This window comes from Strix aluco, chromosome 37 (genome assembly GCF_031877795.1).
Source record: "Strix aluco isolate bStrAlu1 chromosome 37, bStrAlu1.hap1, whole genome shotgun sequence".
NCBI lineage: Eukaryota > Metazoa > Chordata > Aves > Strigiformes > Strigidae > Strix > Strix aluco.
Genome location: NC_133967.1, coordinates 896276 through 912111, shown reverse-complemented (window position 1 = coordinate 912111; position 15836 = coordinate 896276). Strand labels below are relative to the sequence as shown.

General features: G+C 58.3%; 2 protein-coding genes across 2 annotated transcripts in view; one reads left to right on the top strand and one right to left on the bottom strand.

Annotated features, from left to right (window-relative positions):
• The window catches only part of LOC141917306 (tenascin-X-like), a 67547-nt gene extending 52037 nt beyond the window's left edge, over positions 1-15510 (bottom strand). Inside the window, exons 1-13 of the mRNA XM_074810415.1 lie at positions 15507-15510; positions 15258-15370; positions 14349-14502; positions 11651-12556; positions 11484-11573; positions 10392-10685; positions 9762-10055; positions 7545-7835; positions 6585-6878; positions 4902-5192; positions 3670-3963; positions 1812-2105; positions 463-756 (exon numbers count right to left, since the gene is read on the bottom strand). Of these exons, the coding sequence (XP_074666516.1) occupies positions 463-756; positions 1812-2105; positions 3670-3963; positions 4902-5192; positions 6585-6878; positions 7545-7835; positions 9762-10055; positions 10392-10685; positions 11484-11573; positions 11651-12556; positions 14349-14502; positions 15258-15370; positions 15507-15510 (3613 nt within the window). The remainder of the gene's footprint in view (positions 1-462; positions 757-1811; positions 2106-3669; positions 3964-4901; positions 5193-6584; positions 6879-7544; positions 7836-9761; positions 10056-10391; positions 10686-11483; positions 11574-11650; positions 12557-14348; positions 14503-15257; positions 15371-15506) is intronic.
• Positions 1-15836, top strand: part of LOC141917328 (uncharacterized) — a 158452-nt gene that overhangs the window by 75954 nt on the left and 66662 nt on the right. The gene's annotated exons all lie outside the window — the stretch shown is intronic.

The window sequence follows — 15836 nt, the reverse complement described above, 5'->3', positions numbered from 1 at the left end:
CATCTTCGTCTTTCCTTTCATCCACCCAATACCCTCAGTCTACCTCTCCATGAAACCTTCTCTCCCTCCAATACTCCGTCCAACCCCCCACTCTTCCAGCCATCCAATCACCCATATTTCCCTGCATTATTCCACCCATCAGTCCTTGAATCCAATCCTCTACCCAACTCTGCCACGACCCATCCTCCCACCCAAACACCCATTTCTCCGGGGAAAATCTTTTCAATCACGTAACCTTCCAAGGGACCTATTAACCAACCAGCCACCATCGTCCATCCGTCCGTCCGTCCATCCATCCATCCATCCCTCCCTCCCTTCACCCACCACTACTTCCACTGAGCCCCAATGTAGCACCCAAAGGCTCTTTCTGTTTATGAAGAACCCAAGCGAGCCAGCACATGGCCTGCTGAAGCTCCACCCACTGCAAACCCATGGTCCATTGGGCGGCCACAGTCCCCTCACCTGTGACGGTGTCGGTGGAGACGGGGCCCAGACGTTTCCGACCCCACACCCCGTACAGGTTGAACTTGTAGCGGCGGGACGGGGACAGCCCCGGCACGGTCACCGTGCGCGAACCCCCGTCCACAGGCAGCACCTGGGGCTGGCCTTGGGCATCCCGGTACTGCACCGTGAAGGAGTCAAAGGTGCCCTCGGGGACGCTCCACTCCAGCTGCACGGAGTCAGAGGTGACATGAGGAGCCGTGAGCTCACCCAGGATCGGTTGAGTTGGTGGTTCCTCCTTCGGCTCGGAAGCAGCTACAATAGAGAGCACAAGGTAGGATATCGACATCGATGCGTTCATTCCTTTCTCCTTCCATCCATCCTCTCTCTGTCCTTCCATCCATCCAATCACCCGTCTCTCCGTGCACCTTTCTCCAGGCATCACTCCTTCACTCCACTCCTCCAGTCAACCATCCAAACAACCACACGCTCCTTCATTCCTACAAACAAACACTCCTCCCACCACCAATCCCAACATCCATTCATCCAACAACCGTTCCATCCTGCCAACCAAATGTCTCTCCACGCAACCATCCCATCACACATCCAGGCCACAAACCAAACACATTTGCAACCACAGAACCTCACAATCACGGAGGTGGCAAAGACACTTAATATCATCGAGTCCAGCCATTGACCCAACACTGCCAAGGCCACCACTAACCCATGTCCCTCAGCACCACATCTACACGGCTTTTAAATCCCCCCAGGATGGTGAACCCCCCCTTCCCTGGGCAGCCTCTCCCAGTCAGTGACAACCCTTTCTGCAAAGATATTTTTCCTCAAATCCACCCTAAATATTTCCCTGAAACCTCCGGAGGCTGTTTCCTCTCATCTAGTCACTTGTTACCTTGGAGAAGAGAGTAACCCCCACCTCTCTGCACCCTCCTTTCAGGAAGTTGCAGAGAGCGATGAGGTCTCCCCTCAGCCTCCTTTTCTCCAGGCGAAACCACCCCACGTCCCTCAGCGGCTCCTCACAGGACTTGTGCTCCAGACCCTGCAGCAGCTTCGTTGCTCTTCTCTGGATGCTCTCCAGCTCCTCAGTGTCTTTCTCGGAGTGAGCGGCCCATCCCACAGTCCATCCAACCATCCATCCACCATCCACCTACCCAAGCATCCATCCATCCATCTCTCCCTCCATCCCTGCAAACTTACGTCCACGCAAACCTCCATCCAGCGCCCAGGCAGTCCCCAACACATTCCCATTTCCCACAAGGCCCACGGCACCAATTCAGGCCCTGTCCCAGCTCCTGCCATGCTCCAAATCCGGACCCCAGAGAGGACACAGATGGGGCCCACAGCCCCCTCACCTGTGACGGCGTCCGTGGAGATGGGGCCCAGACTTTTCCGACCCCACACCCCGTACAGGTTGAACTTGTAGCGGCGGGATGGTGACAGCCCCGGCACGGTCACCGTGCGTGAACCCCCGTCCACGGGCAGCACCTGGGGCTGGCCTTGGGCATCCCGGTACTGCACCGTGAAGGAGTCAAAGGTGCCCTCGGGGACGCTCCACTCCAGCTGCACGGAGTCGGGGCTCACGTGGGAGGCCGTGAGCTCGCCCAGGGTCGGCTGCGATGGGGGTTCCTCCTCTGGCTCGGCTGCAGCTGACACAGAGAGGGGACAGTGTAGGGTGTGAACATCTGCACGTCCCTCCAAACATTCATCCATCAATTTCTCCATCCACCCACCCAGCCCATCAACCACTCATCAACCGATCCAACCAACCACCCAAACACACCTCCAGCTCTCCGCCTCCTTCTCCACGCACCCACCCAGGCCTCCATCCCTCCCATCAACCTTTTCCATGAACAACCTTCCATCAGTCATCGCACGCATTCAGCCGGCCAACCAATCACTAACAGTGCCAGCTCCCACCCCACCAGCCTGTCCACTCATCCACGTGCTTCTTATCAATTCATTCATCCCTCCACCAGTCTGTCCAGCCAGTCACGGGTACATCTCTCCCTCCCTCCCTCCATCCCTTTCTCCATCCAACCACAGTCTTGTCCATCCACACATTTCACTCACCGTTGCTCCATTTATCACCTCACTCAATCCTGCTCCCACCCTCCTTCCATCCACCCTTAACACTATTGAACCAATCAACCTTCCAACCCTACAGCCATCCACGTCCTTCCTCTCACCATCTCCCCATCGCCCCTTCCACCTCGTCCCCCACCCAGCTCACATCCTGCCCCAACCATACTCCCTCCCACTTGTTTTCCTCCACACATTCCATCCAGCCATTGCCTGTTTGATCTTCTGAGCATTACTCCAAGTCTTCCATCAATGCATCCATCCCTCCTTCAATGCATCCGTCCCTGCATCCATCCATCCATCCATCCTTCCATTAATACATTTTTTTTTCCTGCACTCACTTTTCCAGTCCATCCCTCCCATCAACCAATCAAACTGAACCGTTCATTTAAGCCTCCACCCAATCAGACATAAAACCACCCGTCCACCCGAGCACAAACCATCCATCCATCCAAATTAGATCCACCCACCAAATCCTGCCTCCACCAAACCCTCCAAACAACCATTCCAACTCTGAAATTTCTACAAATTCATCCATGCTCCATCCATCCATCCATCCATCCATCTCATCATTCAACTGCTGAGCCACTCAAAAAATGACCCATCTCCACGTCCTTTGATGTAGCTCTTCGCCCATTTATCCATCTCTTTCTCTGTCCACGTATCCATTTTCTCTCCATCTCTCCTTCCAAAGGTCCATTTCTCCATAATCATCCTGGTTCCCATTCACCCACTCACCCATTCCCATGTTCCTTCCAGCATTCAGCAGCCCTTGGTTCTCTCCATTACCCTTCCCACCAGTGATCCCACCAACCATCAATCCCTCCATCCATCCTGCCATCAAGGCACCCTGACAGATGAAAACCAACAACCCTCCAACAGGTCCAACATCCCTCCAGGAGTCCACCCTTTCTCCCACCCTTCCCCCTAAGCCCATCTCCATACACCTCTGCACCAAAACATCCCTCCAGGCTCCTACCACGACCGCACCCATCCCTGCATCCAGCCCCCGTCAGCGCTCAGGAGATGTTCCAATGGACCAGGACCGGAAAGAGTCCTGCCCCAGCTTGTGCCACCACCCCAAACCCAGAGCCCCAGGAGGGAACAGATGGGGCCCACAGCCCCCCTCACCTGTGACGGCGTCGGTGGAGACAGGGCCCAGACGTTTCCGACCCCACATCCCGTACAGGTTGAACTTGTAGCGGCGGGACGGGGACAGCCCCGGCACGGTCACCGTGCGCAAACCCCCGTCCACGGGCAGCACCTGGGGCTGGCCTTGGGCATCCCGGTACTGCACCGTGAAGGAGTCAAAGGTGCCCTCGGGGACGCTCCACTCCAGCTGCACGGAGTCAGAGGTGACATGAGGAGCCGTGAGCTCGCCCAGGATCGGTTGAGTTGGTGGTTCCTCCGTCGGCTCGGAAGCAGCTACAATAGAGAGCACAAGGTAGGATATCGACATCGATGCGTTCATTCCTTTCTCCTTCCATCCATCCTCTCTCTGTCCTTCCATCCATCCAATCACCCGTCTCTCCGTGCACCTTTCTCCAGGCATCACTCCTTCACTCCACTCCTCCAGTCAACCATCCAAACAACCACACGCTCCTTCATTCCTACAAACAAACACTCCTCCCACCACCAATCCCAACATCCATTCATCCAACAACCGTTCCATCCTGCCAACCAAATGTCTCTCCACGCAACCATCCCATCACACATCCAGGCCACAAACCAAACACATTTGCAACCACAGAACCTCACGATCACAGAGGTGGAAAAGACACTTAATATCATCGAGTCCAGCCATTGACCCAACACTGCCAAGGCCACCACTAACCCATGTCCCTCAGCACCACATCTACATGGCTTTTAAAGCCCCCCAGGATGGTGAACCCCCCCTTCCCTGGGCAGCCTCTTCCAGTCAGTGACAACACTTTCCAGGAAGACATTTTTCCTCATATCCAAACTAAACCTCCCTGGGCAAAATCAGAGGCATTTTCCTCACAGGACTTGTGCTCCACACCCTTCACCAGCTTCGTTGCTCTTCTCTGGATGAGCTCCAGCACCTCAGTGTCTTTCCTGGAGTGAGGGCCCCATCCCACAGTCCATCCATCCATCCATCCATCTATCCATCCATCCATCCATCCCTCCCTCCTCAATCAATCCAACCCTCCATCCATCCATCTGTGCCTCCAGTCCTCCCACATTGAGTCCACCCAAACCTCCAGCCAGCCCCAACGCAGCGACCAACACGTTCCCATTTCCAACCAGGATCACGACACACGCACAGGCCTTGTCCCAGTTCTTGCTCTGCTGCACACCCAGAGCCCCAAGAGGGAACAGATGGGGCCCACAGGCCCCCTCACCTGTTATGGCATCTGTGGAGACGGGGCCCAGACGTTTCTGACCCCACATCCCGTACAGGTTGAACTTGTAGCGGCGCGACGGTGACAGCCCCGGCACGGTCACCGTGCGTGAGCCCCCATCCACGGGCATCACCTGGGGCTGGCCTTGGGCATCCCGGTACTGCACCGTGAAGGAGTCAAAGGTGCCCTCGGGGACGCTCCACTCCAGCTGCACGGAGTCAGAGGTGACATGAGGAGCCGTGAGCTCGCCCAGGATCGGTTGAGTTGGTTCCTTCTCCGGCTTGGAAGCAGCTACAATAGAGAGCACAAGGTAGGATATCGACATCGATGCGTTCATTCCTTTCTCCTTCCATCCATCCTCTCTCTGTCCTTCCATCCATCCAATCACCCGTCTCTCCGTGCACCTTTCTCCAGGCATCACTCCTTCACTCCACTCCTCCAGTCAACCATCCAAACAACCACACGCTCCTTCATTCCTACAAACAAACACTCCTCCCACCACCAATCCCAACATCCATTCATCCAACAACCGTTCCATCCTGCCAACCAAATGTCTCTCCACGCAACCATCCCATCACACATCCAGGCCACAAACCAAACACATTTGCAACCACAGAACCTCACAATCACAGAGGTGGAAGAGACCCTTAAGATCATCGAGTCCAGCCATTGACCCAACACTGCCAAGGCCACCACTAACCCATGTCCCTCAGCACCACCCCTACATGGCTTTTAAATCCCCCCGGGATGGTGACCCCCCCCTTCCCCAGGCAGCCTCTTCCAGTCAGTGACAATCCTTTATGCAAAGACATTTTTCCTCATATCCCCCCTAAAACTTTCCCTGAAACATCCGGAGGCTGTTTCCTCTCATCCAATCACTTGTTACCCTGGAGAAGAGACTGACCCCCACCGCTCTGCACCTTCCTTTTCCTAAGTTGTGGAGAGTGATGAAGTCTCCCCTCAGCCTCCTTTTCTCCAGGTGAACCCACCCCACGTCCCTCAGTGGCTCCTCACAGGACTTGTGCTCCAGACCCTGCACCAGCTTCGTTGCTCTTCTCTGGATGCTCTCCAGATCCTCAGTGTCTTTCTTGGAGTGAGCGGCCCATCCCACAGTCCATCCCACCATCCATCCCACCATCCATCCCACCATCCATCCATCCATCCATCCATCCATCCATCCATCCAGTCCTCCACCCTTCCGTCCTCCATCCAACTGGATCTCCACACAATCATCCCATCCCTCACCCAGTTCACAAACCAGACACGCCCTCATCCAACCTTTCATCCTTTCATCCATCCATCCACGCATTCATCCATCCAACCAACCTGCAAACGAGGCATCAACCAATTCTTCATGCAACAACTCTCCATCCATTGCTCCACCCATCCATCCTTACACACATCCAACCTGTCAGTCACCCAAAAAGACAGAAACTCATCCCAGTATGCACCTGCCCATCCCAACTTCCATCCTCAGTACATCCCACCCTCCATCCATCCATCTCTCCCTCCATCCCTCCAACCTTGAGTCCAACCAAACCTCCAGCCAGCCCCCAGTCACTGCTCTACAGGATCCCATTTCCAACCAGAACCGCGACACACGCACAGGCCCTGTCCCAGTTCCTGCCCTGTTCCAAATCCAGAGCCCAGAGGGGGCACAGATGGGGCCCACAGCCCCCTCACCTGTGACGGCGTCGGTGGAGACAGGGCCCAGACGTTTCCGACCCCACATCCCGTACAGGTTGAACTTGTAGCGGCGGGACGGGGACAGCCCCGGCACGGTCACCGTGCGCGAACCCCCGTCCACGGGCAGCGCCTGGGGCTGGCCTTGGGCATCCCGGTACTGCACCGTGAAGGAGTCAAAGGTGCCCTCGGGGACGCTCCACTCCAGCTGCACGGAGTCAGGGCTCACGTGGGAGGCCGTGAGCTCGCCCAGGATCGGCTGCGATGGGGGTTTCTCCTCCGGCTCAGCTGGAGCTGACAGAGACAGGGGACAATGCAGGAGAGAAACACCCACACGTCCATCCAAACATCCATCTCTCGCTCCATTCATTCACGCTCTCCTCCATCGCATCATCTCTCTGCCCGTCTGAGCCTTCAGCCATGCATTCTGGCCTCCATTCACCCCGGCTTCCATCCAGCCACTCTTCCATCCAGCCATTCATCCAGGCTTCCATTCAAACCATCACCTGTCTTCACATCCATTGTTTTCTACCCAGCTGGCCATAAATCCAATCATCCATCCAACCCGGCATCCATTCAACCTCTCGGTTGTCCATCCATCCATCCATCCATCCATCCATCCATCCATCCGTCCGTCCGTCCGTCCTTCCTTCCACACATCCATCCATGCACCCATCCAACCTCTCCGTCACCCAGAAAAACACAAATTCATCCAAGTACCCACCTGTCCGTCCGTCCATCCCTCTATCCTCAATCCATCCAAACCTCCATCCATACATCTGTCCCTCCTTTCCTCCAACCTTGAGTCCGCCCAAACCGCCAGCCAGCCCCCACACAGCGACCAACACGTTCCCATTTCCCACAAGACCCACGGCACCAGCACAGGCCCTGTCCCAGCTCCTGCCCTGCTCCACACCCAGAGCCGCAAGGGGGCAGAGAAGGGGCCCACAGCCCCCTCACCTGTGACGGCATCCGTGGAGATGGGGCCCAGACGTTTCCGACCCCACATCCCGTACAGGTTGAACTTGTAGCGGCGCGACGGTGACAGCCCCGGCACGGTCACCGTGCGCGAACCCCCGTCCACGAGCAGCACCTGGGGCTGGCCTTGGGCATCCCGGTACTGCACCGTGAAGGAGTCAAAGGTGCCCTCGGGGACGCTCCACTCCAGCTGCACGGAGTCAGAGGTGACATGAGGAGCCGTGAGCTCGCCCAGGATCGGTTGAGTTGGTTCCTTCTCCGGCTTGGAAGCAGCTACAATAGAGAGCACAAGGTAGGATATCGACATCGATGCGTTCATTCCTTTCTCCTTCCATCCATCCTCTCTCTGTCCTTCCATCCATCCAATCACCCGTCTCTCCGTGCACCTTTCTCCAGGCATCACTCCTTCACTCCACTCCTCCAGTCAACCATCCAAACAACCACACGCTCCTTCATTCCTACAAACAAACACTCCTCCCACCACCAATCCCAACATCCATTCATCCAACAACCGTTCCATCCTGCCAACCAAATGTCTCTCCACGCAACCATCCCATCACACATCCAGGCCACAAACCAAACACATTTGCAACCACAGAACCTCACGATCACGGAGGTGGCAAAGACACTTAATATCATCGAGTCCAGCCATTGACCCAACACTGCCAAGGCCACCACTAACCCATGTCCCTCAGCGCCACCTCTACACGACTTTTAAATCCCCCCAGGATGGTGACCCCCCTTCCCTGGGCAGCCTCTTCCAGTCACTGACAACTCTTTCCAGGAAGACATTTTTCCTCATATCCAACTTAAACCTCCCTGGGCACAACCAGATGCTGTTTCCTCTTGTCCAGTCACTTGTTACCTGGGAGAAGAGACTGACCCCCACCTCACTCCACCCTCCTCTCAGGGAGTTGTGGAGAGTGATGAGGTCTCCCCTCAGCCTCCGTTTTCTTCAGGCGAACCCACCCCAGGTCCCTCAGTGACTCATCACACGACTTGTGCTCCACACGCTTCACCAGCTTCGTTGCTCTTCTCTGGATGCGCTCCAGATCCTCAGTGTCTTTCTTGGAGTGAGGGGCCCATCCCACAGTCCATCCAACCATCCATCCATCCACCATCCATCCATCCATCCATCCACCCATCCATCCATCCCTCAGTCACGGAATTCATGGATGCATTGAACCTCCCATCCACCCTTCAGCCATCTATCACCTCAGGCAACCAATTGGATATCTGCCCAAAATTCCATCTACCCTTCCAACCCAATGTCCCATCCATCCATCCATCCATCCATCCATCCATCCATCCATCCATCCTTCCAAAATTCCACTGCCCATCCACTCAGTCGTGCCTCCATTCATCCATTCAAACCACCATTCCAACCCTGAAATTTCTACAAATCCATCCATGCTCCAGCCAGCCAGGAATCCCAACATCTGGACAGGCTTCCAGTAATTCATCTGTCAATCCAACCAGCCAGCCACCCAGACACAAGACACCCTTCCAATCAAACATCTCTCTGTCCATTCATCCAGTCAACCAGCCAAATATCCTGATGGCCAACCTAGCATCCATCCATCCATCCATCCATCCATCCATCCATCCATCCATCTCATCATTCAACTGCTGAGCCACTCAGAAAATGACCCATCTCCACATCCTTTGATGTAGCTCTTTGCCTGCCCATATGTTCATCCATACATTTATCCATCTCTTTCTCTGTCCACGTATCCATTTTCTCTCCATCTCTCCTTCCAAAGGTCCATTTCTCCATAATCATCCTGGTTCCCATTCACCCACTCACCCATTCCCATGTTCCTTCCAGCATTCAGCAGCCCTTGGTTCTCTCCATTACCCTTCCCACCAGTGATCCCACCAACCATCAATCCCTCCATCCATCCTGCCATCAAGGCACCCTGACAGATGACAACCAACAACCCTCCAACAAGTTCAACATCCCTCCAGGAGTCCACCCTTTCTCCCACCCTTCCCCCTAAGCCCCTCTCCACACACCTCTGCACAAAAACATCCCTCCAGGCTTCTCCACGACCGCACCCATCCCTGCATCCAGCCCCCGTCAGCGCTCGGGAGACGTTCCAATGGACCAGGACCAGCACGAGTCCTGCCCCAGCTTGTGCCACCACCTCAAACCCAGAGCTCAGAGGGGACACAGATGGGGCCCACAGCCCCCCTCACCTGTTATGGCATCGGTGGAGACGGGGCCCAGACGTTTCCGACCCCACACCCCGTACAGGTTGAACTTGTAGCGGCGCGATGGTGACAGCCCCGGCACGGTCACCGTGCGCGAACCCCCGTCCACGGGCAGCACCTGGGGCTGGCCTTGGGCATCCCGGTACTGCACCGTGAAGGAGTCAAAGGTGCCCTCGGGGACGCTCCACTCCAGCTGCACGGAGTCGGGGCTCACGTGGGAGGCCGTGAGCTCGCCCAGGATTGGCTGCGATGGGGGTTCCTCCTTTGCTGGGGCTGGGGCTGCAACAGAGGTGGGACAATGCAGGATACACGGGGGCAGAGCAACATCCATCCTTCCATCCATCCATCCATCCATCCATCCATCCATCCATCCATCCACTCACCCACCCACCCACCCACCCAGGCCCATCCACCCACCCACCATCCAATCATCCGCCCTTTCACACAAACATCCCTCCGTCCCTCTGACCTTCTGTGCACCTACACCCACCCCCAAATCAAGGGCCGGATTTTGCTGCCCGTATCCCTCAAAGTCAAGGAACCTGCCACAGCTCCTGACATTCTCCAAACCCAGCGCCCGCAGAGGACACAGATGGGGCCCACAGCCCCCCTCACCTGTGACGGCATCGGTGGAGATAAGACCAATCTTTTTTCGACCCCACACCCCGTACAGGTTGAACTTGTAGCGGCGCGACGGTGCCAGTCCAGGGACGGTCACCATGCGGGAACCCCCGTCAACTGCAAGTGCCTGAGGTTGGCCGTGCACATCCCGGTACTGCACCGTGAAGGAGTCAAAGGTGCCCTCAAGGACGCTCCACTCCAGTTGCACGGAGCCAGGGGTGATGTGGGAAACCGTCAGCTCGCCCAGGCGGGGCCGGGGGGGTGGGTCCTCCGACGGCGGGGCCGGCACTGCCATGGGGAGAGGACAATGCAGAACGTGAAGATTCAGCCCCTCCCGATCATTCTGCTAAACCATCTGTAAACCCACCATCTGTCCAATCAGGGCCCTTCAGTCCAAGCACCCGCCCATCCACCCATTGTCCCATTGATCCAGCTGGGTGTTGGATCCGCCCGTGCACCCAACTGCCTGTTCATTCTGCTATTTGTCCGTTGTTCCATCCACCAGTCCGTCTGTCTGTCTGTCCGCTCATTTGCCCATTCAAGGCTCCAGACTTCCATCCATTCAAGGACTTGGTTTTCTTTTTAGTTTTCCTTACGTCAGTCTTTGAATCTACCCACCCATCTACCCACCCACCCATTCTTCCACCCATCCAACCATCCACCCACCCACCCACCCATCCAACCACCATCCACCCATCCATCAATCCAACCTTCCATTCATCCAACCATGATCCATTCATCCTTCCATCCACCCATCCACCCACCCACCCAACCTTCCTTCTACCCATCTGACCATCATCCACCCATCAATCCAACCTCCCACCCATCCAACCATGATCCATCCATCCATCCATCATCCATCCAATCACCACCCACCCTCTATCCATTCACCTACCTATCCAACCTTCCACCCATCCACCAATCCAGCCATCCATCCACCCATCCACCCATCTACCCAACCTTCCATCCATCCATCCAACCATCCAACTACCATCCCACTCAACCATCCCTATCTTCTCAACCAACCTCAGGTCAGCCTGACCACCCCAGCCCCTCCCACTGCTGCCATGGACCACCTGATGGTACCTGTTTTGGCTACGGCACCTTGCGGCTCTGTCAACTCCATCTCGTACAGGTGCTCCCAGCCCAGCGGCGGCTCATCGGTGCCATCTACCCCTGCACCCAACAGAGAAGTGGGTGCTTACGGGACGTCCCCGTGCAATGTTGTCCCCGGCTCCATCCCCATCACCCACCTGCCGTCACCAGGAACGTGTAGGACTTGGAGACGTGCCCCCGCACCACGCCGTGCACCTCCACCCGGTACCTGGCCCCCGGCACCAGCCCTGGCACCCGGACCACCGCCGTGTCCCCTGGCACCTGCAGCTCCCCCTCAGCCCCCTCCGGCTCTTCCAGGAGCCGATAACGGATCACCACGGTCTCTGCATGGCCCCGTAGCCCATCCAGGTCCACCAGAGCCTCACCAGCAGCCCCCGGCATCAAATGGGGCTTGGGGTGGGGGATCTGGCGGAGGAGCTGGTGACGCAACAGGGCCGGGCTGCGGCGTAGAAGGTAAGAGAGGATGGCGCGGGCCACTGCTGGCACCGTTTGGTTGCCTCGAAGGGGGAATTTTGTAGCCCGGAGGTGGCTCTCCAAGCGCTGCAGCAAGGAGCCATTGTAGGATGACAGCTTGGCCCCAAGGTCATGCAGGGATGGGCCACCCGGGAGCACTGGGGACAGTGGGGATGCTGGGGACACTGGGGACCATGGAGATGGAGGTGACACAGGGGACTGTGGTGATACTGGGGACCGTGGAGATGCAGGTGATCTTGGGGACACTGGGGATGCTGGTGACTCTGGGGACCTTGGGGATGCTGGGGACCCTGGGGACCCTCGAGATACTGGGGACGCTGGAAACCTTGGAGATGCTGGGGATGCTGGTGACCCCAAAGACCCTGGTGACCCCAAGGATGCATCCGGTGACACTGGTGATGCCGGTGATCCCAGGGACCCTGGTGACCCTGGGAATGCTGGGGGCCTTGGGGATGCTGGAGACCCTCGGACTGATGGTGCTGCTGGGGCCACTGGTGATGCTGGGGACCCCAGGGAACCCTGAGGGGACCCTGGGGACCCCCCGTGGGTGGGCAGAGTCTGGGCAAGCACTGTGAGAGCAAAGGGGACTGGGGTCATCAATCTGTCCCCAAAGGTCCCCGTCTGCCAGAGCCCGGGGACCCACGGGGGGGGACACAGGGATGGATGGAGATGGGAAGGGACAGACAGACGCATGGGGACAGACTGGGGACACCCAGACTCATGGGAACAGACTGGGACAGACGGACTGACAGGGACAGACTGGGGACATCCGGACCCAGGCAACAGAGGGATGCTGGGGGGAAGCACCAGGAGATGTGGGGACGTGTGGAGCCATGGGGACAGACAGACCCATGGGGACAGATGGACCCATGGGGACAGACGAGTCCATGGGGACACATGGACCCATGGAGACAGATGAGTCCATGGGGACAGAGGGACCCACGGGGACAGACGGACCCATGGGGACAGACAAGTCCATGGGGACAGACGAGCCCATGGGAACACATGGACCCATGGGGACACACAGACCCATGGAGACAGACGAGTCCATGGGGACAGACGGACCCATGGGAACACACAGTCCCATGGGGACAGACGGACCCATGGGGACAGACAAGCCCATGGGGACAGACAGACCCATGGGGACACATGGTCCCATGGGACAGATGGACCCATGGGGACAGACGAGCCCATGGGGACAGATGGACCCATGGGGACACAGGGTCCCATGGGGACAGACGGGGACAGACACAGATAGACGGGCCCAAGGGGACAGACACCCACGGGGACAGACGGACGCATGTGGACCCACAGAGCTGTGGGGACACACAGACACGTGGGGACAGACAGAGGCTGCAGGCACTGTCCCTGTCCCCAACCCTGTCCCTGTCCCCATGCCAGTCCCGGTCCCCATCCCTGTGGATGTGCCATCCCCATCCCTGTCACCATCCCTCTGCCATCCCCATGCTTGTCACCATCTTGTCCCTGTCCCCATATCCGTGCCGTCCTCACCCCCATGCTTGCGTCATCCCTGTCCCCATGCCTGTCATCATGCTGTCCCTGTCCCCGTGCCACCCCCCATGCCACCCCCCTGTCCCCGTCACCATCCCCATGTTGTCCCTGTCACCACGCCTGTGCCCATGCTGTCCCCATCCTCATGCCATCCCCATGCCCACGCTGGCCCTGTCCCCATGCTGATGCCATCTCCATGGATGTCCCCATGCTGTCCCCACCCCTGTCCCCACGCTGTCCATGCTGTCACCAAGCCCATGGGGACATCCATCCTCATCATTGTCCCCACACCCATGACCAGGCCATCGCTGACCCTGTGCCATCCCTGACCACATGCCTGTGCTGTCCCTGTCCCCATGCCAGCCCTGTCCCCTTGCCCATGACACCATGTCACCCCTGTCCCCATCTCTGTGGCATCCCTGTCCACATGCCTGTGCCATCCCTCTCCCTGTCCCCATCCCTGTCACCATCCCTTTGTCCATCCCAGTCCCTGCGCTGTCCCCGTGTTGTCCCCATTGCTGTCCCCACGACCTTCCCATATCTGTCCCCATCCCTGTCCTTGTCCCTGTCCCCCTCCCTGTCCCCATTCTGTCCCCGTCCCTGTCCCCATCTCTGTCCCTGTGCCCATGCTGTCCCCATGCTGTCCCCATTGCTGTCCCCACACCCATGACCAAGCCGTCACCATCCCCTACCCATCCATGCACCATCCCCACCCTTGTCCCCATGCCCACTCCCGTTGCCATCTCCCTGTTGTCCCCAACCCTGCCCCACGCTCATTGCCATCCCCGTGGTGTCCCCATCCCCACACCCGTCCCCTCGGGGTCCCCACGCTGAGCGGGTGACACGTACGGGTGCGGACGCGCAGGGTGCCGGGTGCCCCGAGGTGCTTCTCCCGCTGGGCCTGGACGAAGAGCTCAAAGGCGTGGCCGGGTGCCAGCCCTGTCACCTCGAAGGTGACACTGGAGCCGGGTAGCTCATGGGTGGTCATCGCCGCTGGCTCATCCTGGGGACAAGGGACATGCCACGCTGGGGACACCTCGGTGGGACCTGGCCCTGAGTGGGGCAGGAGGCAGATGGCCACAGCCAAGAGCTTCTCCCAGGGCTGGGGAACATGTTGGGGACACACTGGGGACAGGGTGGTGAGGACACATCCTCATCCCTGAGCCAGGCAGGTGGCTGCAGCCAATGGCTTGTCCTGGGGCCGGGGGACACGTTTGGGACACACTGGGGACATATTGGGGACATCGTGGTGGGGACATGTCCTGGTCACTAAGCAGGGCTGAAGGTAGGTGGCTTATCCTGGGGACAGGGGACATGTTAGGGACACCATGCTGGGGACACATCCCTGTCCCCAAGCCAGGTAGCAGGAGGGTGGCCACAGCTGTTGACTCATCCTGAGGACAAGGGACATGTTGGGGACACACTGGGGACACCGTGGGGGGACCCATCCCTAAGCCAGGCAGCAGATGGGTGGCACCACCAAGGCTCATCCTGGGGACAAGGGACATGTTGGGGAGATGTCCCCACTCCCAGGGTAAGCAGCAGAAGGTGGCCTGACCACTGGCTTGCTCTGGGGACACGTTGGGGACACCATAGGGACACCCTTACAGTGTCCCCCAGTGGGGCAACAGCAGGTGACTGCAGATGCCACCTCATCCTGGGGACAAAGGCCACCTTGGGGCTACCTTGGGGCCACGACAGTGGGGCCACCACGGCCATGTGGACCTGTCCCCACCCCTGTCCCTGTCCCCAGCTCACCAGAGGGATGAGGGCCACCTGGTAGCCATCCACGGGCATGGGGGGGCGGGGCCAGGTCACACGGAAGGACGTCTGGTTGCGGGCAGCCAAGCGCGGTGTCACAGAGGGGATCTCTGCGGGGACACGGTCCCATCAGTGGGTGCCACCATGGGGATGCCTTGGGGGCACCTGTGGGATGGGGACACCCTGGGGACACCCTGGGGACACCATGGAACAGGGACACCCTGGGGACACCACAGAATGGGGCACCCATGGGATGGGGACACTCTGGGGACACCCTGGGGACACCACAGGATGGGGCACCCATGGGATAGGGACACCCTGGGGACACCATGGGGACAGGGTACCCAGGGAATGGGGACATGCTAAGGACACTATGGGACAGGGACACCCTGGGGACACCCTGGGGACACCATGGAACAGGGACACCCTGGGGACACCACAGGATGGGGCACCCATGGGATAGGGACACCCTGAGGACACCATGGGGACAGGGTACCCAGGGAATGGGGACACGCTAGGGACACTATGGGACAGGGACACCCTGGGGACACCCTGGGGACATTCTGGAATGGGGAA